Source organism: Montipora capricornis, chromosome 6 (assembly GCF_036669925.1).
Source record: "Montipora capricornis isolate CH-2021 chromosome 6, ASM3666992v2, whole genome shotgun sequence".
In the NCBI taxonomy this organism is placed as follows: Eukaryota; Metazoa; Cnidaria; class Anthozoa; order Scleractinia; family Acroporidae; genus Montipora; species Montipora capricornis.
This window is the reverse complement of record NC_090888.1, coordinates 20,461,992-20,470,642: the sequence shown is the minus strand read 5'-3', so window position 1 is coordinate 20,470,642 and position 8,651 is coordinate 20,461,992. Positions and strand designations below refer to the sequence as shown.

The 8,651-nt window shown below is 39.9% G+C and overlaps 2 protein-coding genes across 2 annotated transcripts in view; one reads left to right on the top strand and one right to left on the bottom strand.

The window, feature by feature from the left end:
* The window catches only part of LOC138050335 (uncharacterized), a 3,343-nt gene extending 1,158 nt beyond the window's left edge, over positions 1-2,185 (bottom strand). Inside the window, exons 1-10 of the mRNA XM_068896691.1 lie at positions 2,079-2,185; positions 1,857-1,960; positions 1,619-1,728; positions 1,367-1,440; positions 1,147-1,259; positions 970-1,065; positions 755-847; positions 437-537; positions 175-327; positions 1-87 (exon numbers count right to left, since the gene is read on the bottom strand). The exon at positions 1-87 is cut by the window's left edge and continues 33 nt beyond it. Of these exons, the coding sequence (XP_068752792.1) occupies positions 1-87; positions 175-327; positions 437-537; positions 755-847; positions 970-1,065; positions 1,147-1,259; positions 1,367-1,440; positions 1,619-1,728; positions 1,857-1,960; positions 2,079-2,116 (969 nt within the window). The 5' untranslated portion in view covers positions 2,117-2,185. The remainder of the gene's footprint in view (positions 88-174; positions 328-436; positions 538-754; positions 848-969; positions 1,066-1,146; positions 1,260-1,366; positions 1,441-1,618; positions 1,729-1,856; positions 1,961-2,078) is intronic.
* Positions 2,186-4,534: 2,349 nt separating this feature from the next.
* On the top strand, positions 4,535-8,117 carry LOC138050334 (adenosine receptor A2a-like). Its single transcript, XM_068896690.1, has one exon. The coding sequence runs from the start codon at positions 5,024-5,026 to the stop codon at positions 6,038-6,040; it is 1,017 nt and encodes a 338-aa protein (XP_068752791.1). The 5' UTR covers positions 4,535-5,023; the 3' UTR covers positions 6,041-8,117.
* Positions 8,118-8,651: the final 534 nt, after the last annotated feature.

Here is an 8,651-nt window from a genome sequence, read left to right as displayed (position 1 = left end):
GTATGTGTTATCCCCAAAATGGATTCTCTTGGGGACATAGATCAGCATAACAGTATGGAGGGTCTCTATCCAGAATGTTTCCCAACACTAAAAGTAATATAATGAATAATTATTATTCCAATAAAGTTAGAGAGTGTCCTAAAATGTCTCGGATCATGACTCATGATCAGTTACCCGCATGTAGTCAGTGGCATGTCGATAAATAGATGTTCCCATTATAGCTTTTTTGTGTGCTGCTATGGCCCTTGACTCAGTCAGTAGCTTCTTGCTCATGATGTAACCCTCTGATTTGCACCTTGACCCTTCATTACATTTATTATGGTTATCCTGTAGAAAAAAAAAACACAATGTATCTTTTTTTAACCAAGGAAAATTTCCCTGAATGCACAACTCCAATAAAGTGCATTGTTTTCAATTTTAACATCGATTGTTTTACCTGATAATGATCAACAACTGTTAACAGGGTTTCACGAAAGTCATCCTCATTTCCAGAACTGTTCTTCATACAAAAGTATATATGAGTCCTAGTGCTCTTCACTGAAGCAAAACAAAATTATAATCACACGAATAATCATTGTAAACATAATGTACTCTGGACACAGGGGTTTCACTAACTTTTGACACAGCCACTCACAATACCACAGTAAACTTTTACTGTAATCTCTGCAGACTACATCATGAAAAGTTGTAAACTAAATGACCAGGTAACCACAACCAAATTCAGTTTCATTGGATTTGGCCGGTAGCAACAAACCTTTGTCAGATAATTCTGAAAACCACTCGGTACCTTGATCTCTCAGTGGGCCAGAGGCTACTTTCTCCAAGGCCTTTGTAACTGATTTGGCACCTGAGATTGGTTAAACATATTTTCTTTTTAAGATACAAATGAAACGAAAGTTAGCCCTACATGAGTTGTAAATGGAAAAAAATAAACACAAAATGTAGTAGCTGTTATCAGGCAACATTTACCATGCCAAGAATCAAAGGAATTTAGTATCCCCTTAGAGACTATCCAAGTTTTCAGCTGCAGGACAAAGTCATGAGCCACTTCTGAAATGTGAAATCTTGACAAAGGAAATTTGACAAGTCACCTTGATATCAATAATAAATTATTGTAAGATAATGACTACTGTGACTCTAATATACCTTGAGTTTCTATTAGAAGAGTCAGCAATTCCTTCGTCATTGGCACCTCTCGACTAACTGCAGCAACATCAGAAGCCCTGCTCCAGTTCAACACTCCAACAACTTTTTTGGTACTTCAACATATGCAAAAACGCAATAAAATGAAAAGTGAATAACTAGAAGTCCAATCAACAAAAAAATAATTATTAAATCATAGATGTAGGTGGTAACATAAGCTTACGAGAAAGACAGAGCTGACACAGTGGTATGTGCTGCTGATCTGCTAGAATCATGTCTTGCATCAGTGATGACACACTAGAAGATGAACATCAATTTTTTCAAAGGAAATTATTCCAACCTGAATATGGATGCTTTTGCAAAGCCCATAATAAAAACAACCTTTCTCATTATAGTCATAACAAAGTGACCAAACTGCTGTGAGGAAGAGATAAGGAAAGACCTCCATAATTTCAGGAAGGTCAACATTTGTTACCTCGCCATTTGCATGATAGCCAGGTCTGTTCTTTGCTTCCTCTTGGGCACCAAGCATGGACTCACTGCAAACCTCCTTCACAACAGCCATGTACTGAAGTTTCTTCAACACTAAAAGTTTATAAACAATTTTGGGATACACACAAGTCAAGAATACTACAATCAGTACTGTTTGGTGCCAGGAAATATTGTGTAAGGCCAACCAATACAGTAGTTATCTCATCAGCAAGTGGGCTAACCTGTGTCAAACGTTTTGTCACCTTCAGAACCAATATTTGCTGCTTGGCAGAGACCGGAATACTGTGTTTCTGTCAACCCACAGGACAAAACCCCATGAATCATTCTACAACAGAAACCATTACCTTGAACATCAGTCTGAGAACTGTAGCAAAATAGAGACTCACTTTAATACAAGACACACTCGGTGTTTAAAAATAGTGAAACAAACAATATCACCATACCTCATATTCACGTAGTATTTTGGTATAGTTCCCCCCATGATTGGAGAAGACAATCACTTGATTGAATCACCACACAAACAAGACATATTCACAGACACTGCATGTCCTCGCCTTGTGAATGATAGAGTGTCTATATCAAAAAGCTTTCCACAAAAGCAGCACTTTGCTGAGAGCTTGGAAGTGAAAAAAGAAAACAGAGATCGAAGGGCTCCTTCACTGGCAAGGTAGATGGGGTCATCCCACGTTGGGAGGGTTGATATCTGGAATTTTTGTGATTGAACGGTTGGAGAAGAGGAGGATACGTAGAATGTATGGGGTAGTGGCACTAATGACTCAGATACTCGGCCATCAAAATCAAGGGACATTCGCGATCTTGGAGTGGAGGTTGCAATAGGTGTTGGACGCGACTGGGGACATTGTGCTGAACTTGGTGTGGAAGAGAGGTTTCCTGCTGGTGACCACTGATTCGACAGAAGAGAACTTACAACCGAGACCTCCTTTCACCTTTGCATTTTTTCTTCAAAAGCCAGCAGTAGAGCTTCGAGAAGATCGGCATTTTGCGTGCTTGCCGTTCCCTTGGAAAGATTTAGAGATGTTTTTGCCATCCCAATACGATCTTTTATCCCCAGAAGTCTGCTTTCCTGATTACGTGGTAATTGCACATTCAGTGAAAACTGGATGCCTCGATCGCTAGTGGAACGCCTCTTCTTACTCTGTACTTGAGAATTACCTGCCTCAGCCATCAAGTAATAAGAATAATAAAATTTACCTAAACGCTTACTGTGGTGTTGGGCAACGACGGCTACAAATGATGCGAAATAAACGCAAGACTGGTAGCATTCGTTGCACAACACCACCGCCATTGCGAAATGCTTCGCGTTGATCATGTTTCCTCAGTCACAAATTAGGCCTTTGGGCATATTCTCAAAGAATAGTCCACTGGCTTTGTTATACAGAAGCAGAAGGCTCAGAAAACCGAGGAAAGTTTAGGGGATTGGAACACTGGTGGACCTTGTCCAGCGCTTGTCCGGCGCGAGATTTGAAAACGAACAACTTCGCCAATCTCGCTATTTTAACATACAGAGCACTTTCAGTTTCAATTAAGGTAGGAAATCACATATAAAACAATAAATATAAATGAATTGGTTCTTTAATTCACTTATTTCACTTTTGGTAACATCGAATCCTTATTTCCAACCATATCGGTCCTTCTTCTATCGTGACCGTTGGTCGCCATTTTGATTAATTTGCTCACTTGATCTGTGATAGGAGGAGGAGCTTTTCCTTATATAGCGCGTCGTCGTGTTTAATGAATTACATATACTAGTTCTACAGTTTTCTTGTCAACGCATTTAGCAAAAACGCTATTATAGGCAGGACAATATTATACAATTATTGTATTTACAATTACTAGTTGATGGAAATAACACATACAAACACATTAAACACACACAAAAAAAAAAATAAAATAAAACAGGTAGCGATTAAAAAAATGACCACATATAATAGGAAGAGAATTCGCAAAATTAATAATAGAATAATATAATAATATATAAATAGTAATAATATTAGAATAATGATAATAGAATTCAATGTAACAATTACGTAACTAAGGCAGGGAAGAGAAAAGCTCAATAAGGCGGGGGAGTTAACGTAGTCATCTTCAGACTGCAAAAAGTCTTCAAGTAAACACTCCATCACTTTCCGATAATAAGTGGCTAAATACTTTTGTTGAGGGTGGAATTTAGTTCCAAAAGTTTAACACCAAGAGCATATTGCTGAGCACAATGTTTAAAGAACCATGCTCTACTTTCATGAATAAATCATATTCTATTGTAGGTACATACATTAAAGTATAATTAGACTTTACCTCTGCCTCGTCCTTTGACGGTCGCTCCGCGAGGAAACGGAAGAGCGCGTGGTTGTGTTTTATCAGCGGGTATAGTATGCCAACAAAGCATCTTGGGTGTAGTGATCGATTTAATTTGGAAGGGAACTGATAATCAATTTGATGTAAACGACTTAATTTGTTCGATTTAGAAAGAAACTGATCTATTTGGGAGGTATCTAATCAATTTAAATAGGATCTGATCGAATTAAACCGTCCGCTGCGAGAAGATGGCGGTCGATTAAGAAAAGGTTTGTTGGCTGAATTGGAACTATGGCGCTCATTTTGGATTGTTGACTCTCGATTTGACATGTTGAATTTTGACAGTTTTAACGCGCCATAGATCTAGCTACACAGCGCTGATTGGTTCATAAGTAACCCGCACGTGATTACCAGATGACAGCAAAGGGAAAGGAATATGTAGTTCGTTTCAGCAGCCACTCGTGGGGGGGGGGGGGAACCGTGATGAATCCCTAAGAGAGTCTGCGTGGGAGGCTATCTAGTCATTAGAGTAAGTAGAATCTAAAGTGGTTGATCTTCTGTTAAAAACAGGGAAGTTTTACGGGCGACTACTCTTTTAATAACATGAATGTCAAATTACTCCTCATTTTTGGCGCAAAATTTCAGCGTTAATTAATGACTTCACATGTGAAATTACAATGCTGCCATGGCAACTTTTCCTACAGTGGCAAAATGGCATCTTATGAACGGAATATATTTGTCACCCATGATATTTAATAGCTAATTAAATGGTCTACTCACGAAATTAGGTAATAGTTTCACGCACGTTTTGTCCAAAAGCAAATAATTTCCCGAATCTTTATATTCCCTAATTTCACTTGCCACCATAATATATTTGATTATCCATACAAATTAAACAAAATTACAGGACGCAAAAATTAAGCTCGTTTAGGGAACATTCTAGCGAAAAACCGACAGCGACATTTATCTCTAGCCAAATAGGCGACAGGTGGGCTGGAAAATAAGCAACAAAGCGACATCAGAACCTCCCTTGGAGGGCCTCTTACATTGGAGTGCATTATTATTTCCGGAGAAAATGTCTCTTCTCGGCAAATATCCGTGTGATAACACTATAGCTCCAACGTATTTATCCTTTGCAACAACTTCCTGCACTGCGTTGATTATGGCCGTGGCCACAGTTGGAAACATCCTGGTGATTCTTGCAGTTTACCTGAATCCAAACAAAGACTTGAGATCGCCATTCAGCTATTTCGTAGCCAATCTGAGTTTTGCTGATCTGGTTGTCGGTGTAGTCACTGCTCCTCTGGGCACAGCCTTTCACATCATGGAAGGACTCGGAATGGTAAACGATCGTTTTAAAGACTCGATGCATACTACTTACTTCATTTCTTGCACCGCTTCGCTTCTCAGCTTAACTGCCTTAGCACTGGATCGTTATGTAGCAATTACATACCCTCTCATCTACAGAACCAATCTAAGCCCAACCCGTGTATTGCTTGTATCGATGGTTCTCTGGATTATTTCAATTTTGCTCTCCTTGCTTTACTACGTTGTTGGATACAACCGATATCGATTTATATTCGCTTCCACAGCTGTAGGTACAGCCTTTCTGGTGTTGATGTTCACAAACGCAAAAATTTTCAAGTATTTGCGATTTCAAGTCAAACAATGGGATGATTGGCACGACAGCTCATTAGAGAGCTTGGCGAAGAAACGAGCGATGGAGTGGGAAAAGAAAATAACAAAGACGCTTGTTATTGTCCTAGTGCTATTCTTGTCTTGTTATTTGCCGTCGAGTGTTTGCATTTATATCATAAACTTCTGTACCGACTGCAATTGCGAGTTCATCCACTGGGTAAGGGATTTCCAGTTTGTGTTGGTTATGGCAAATTCGGCAGTGAATCCCTTTGTCTATGCTTGGAGACTTCAAAATTTCCGAAAGTCTTTTAAGAGTATCTTAACATGTCGAGCATGCGCAAGGCGGGCGAGGCCCATTTCTCTTAAAATTCAGTCGTTGATGGCGATACAACATGTACAACAAGAGGACATCCGGAATAACCAAGTAGAAATTAGTTTAGAAGAAAAATGGTGACCTATGAAGACAATATTCTTGGCTAAATGTGAACTGGCAAAAACATCGGGTCCTGGTCATCTCAGAACGAAGATAATTAGTTTGCATGAATAAGTAAAGTAAAGCTGTGATCCTTGCAGTTATGGACGCAAATTTAGCAATTGCGTAGAGAAACCTCAAAAATTCAGGACTTCAACGGAGTTTGAACCCTTGACCTCGCGATACGGGTGCTACGCTCTAACCAACTGAGCTTTGAAGCCACTGACGTTGGGAGCTTGTCACTTGTGTCTACCAACGCCAATGGCTTCACAGCTCAGTTGGTTAGAGCGTTGCACCGTTATCGCGAGGTCACGGGTTTAAACCCCGTTGAAATCCTGAACTTTTTAGGGTACTCTACGCAATTCAATACGGTGGAACCCCGCTTTACGGACACCCGTATGTAGCGGACAGTTTAGTATATCGCGACGAAAAGATCACATATTTTTTTCCAAAATTTACCCGCTTGTTACGGACACCGGTTAATTTTGACAACGGACAATTTTCTGTGTCCCGAGTCACAGACTTTCGTATATCGTCAACCCCGCTTTACGGACACTGGTTATGTACGCACGGCCTATTTTTAGTGTCCCAAATATGTGGTAATCGTAGGCATTGTACCCTGTTCAAATAATGACAGATTTCTACGGGTTAGTAAGCTTTTTTTTTACAAACAAAACAGAAGCAAAATAGCGTGACATGTTTGATTTTGATCAGTTTGTCTTTCTTCCGGTGTTTGACCCTTGTACCTTTGCCTTTCAATAAAAATTTCTGCCTTCTATTATAGTTTCACTTCCTTCGCTTTTTGCTGCAGTCATTGCTCGTAGTCTTCTTCCTCTTTGGCGGCCTTGTCGCGTACAGTTAAAGTTGAAAGATTAAACAACGTACCTTTTTAGGCGAAATGTCTGCTGTAGGTTTTACCTATTTATTTATTGTTTTTTTTTTTTTGTTTTTTGTTTTTTTTTTGTTTTTTAATCGTTAAAACATGTGTTCGGGACATTTTTTTTCCTGAAAGCTTGCTTAACACAGTCGCCTGGATAATACGGACAAGATGGCGCGTCCCCTTGGGGTCCCGTATTTAACCGGTATATGATTCATTTCATACATTTTTTCGTCCATTAGTGAATAAGTCAGTTGTAAATGTTGGTGATAAATGCGTTAAAGACAGTCACAAGACAGATTGCTACAATCCTGTTCAAAATTGTTGGGACAATTCACGCTTATCCCCCTCCCTCCATTACAATGTTGATTTTTCAAGGTCTCCAAAATCAAGTTCCGTTCATCGATCGCTGGCATGTTTCAACATTGTCAGGGGGAAAGGGGGGAGCCAAAAAGGCAGCGAAAGAAGAGCACACGTTGCTCATATAACGATGGAGGCATATACAGTAAATTCTCTACTTTTTGCCCAAAATTTGACAAGTGTCCCGAAGTGTTTTGAGCCGGATTGTAGATTTGATGATCGAACGACTTGAAATGTCAAGGCTTCTCATAGGAGAAGCAAAATATTATTATGAATGCAAATATTGTCATTGTATGTAGCTTAATATCGAAATAACACAGAAATGAGTTGATACATGTATCATTTATAAATTGACCTCCGTAAAAGAAATTCGAAAGGTGACGTTTCGAGCGTTAGCCCTTCGTCAGTGTCGGGAGGCCAAACACTCGTCAGTGACGAAAAAAAAAAGGAAATTCAAGTGTCTAGTCTTCTAGCGCAGCATGGAGCACTAATTAGGGACACTGTAAACTGAAATTACAAATTAACAAATTGACTCAGATCAAATCAAATGTTGTTTTTGAGACGAGGGGTAAACCGGAGTACCGAGAGAAAAACCTCTCGGTACGGAGTGGAGAACCAGCAAATTCAACCCACATATAACGCTGAGTCTGGGATTCGAACCCTGGCTACATTCGTGGGAGTCGAGTGTGCACACCACTGCGTTATCCCTGCACCGCCCAACAGAGGGCTCAAAGGTCACCTTTCGATATTGTTTTAAGGTGGTTAATTCACCATATCAACTCAGTCGATGTATAAACCTTGAGTTGCAGCACCGATGCAGCACCACAGATTCTTTAGAAAATTACACCTCTCTAACAATTTGTGATAAACCAAGTTAACGATTAAAATGAATAACAAAGAGTTTAATTTGATTGACGTTTTTTATGTGTTGTTGCTTTTCAATCGACCGTAAAGCCCTGGTCAAACGGACTCGCAAGTAGTCGCAAGTAGCCACAAGTTGAACTTGCGTAAAGGCTTGCGTTGGGTGACCAAACGGACGCGCAAGTTCCCTCGCAAGTACACGCAAGTCGCAAGAAAAAAAAAAAGAAAAAAAGAAAAAACCTTTCTTTTTTAGTCTCATTGGTCAACCAACTTGCGTTGACTTGGGTTTGGTCGCCAAACGGTGAAAAACTTGCGTCGACTTGCGGGAAAATTTGATCTCGACCAAAGTGAGCGCAAGTCATCGCAAGTCAACGTACGTGCTCGCAAGGCCTGGTCAAACGGAGTCGCAAGTAGACGCAAGTTGTGAACTTGCGTCTATTGCGACTCCGTTTCAACAGGGCTTAAAATTGCATCTGAAGAGCGAAATCGAAAACC

Excerpts from the sequence above, each read along its gene's own strand:
- LOC138050334 (XM_068896690.1), top strand. The coding sequence starts at position 5,024 with ATGTCTCTTCTCGGCAAATATCCGTGTGATAACACTATAGCTCCAACG.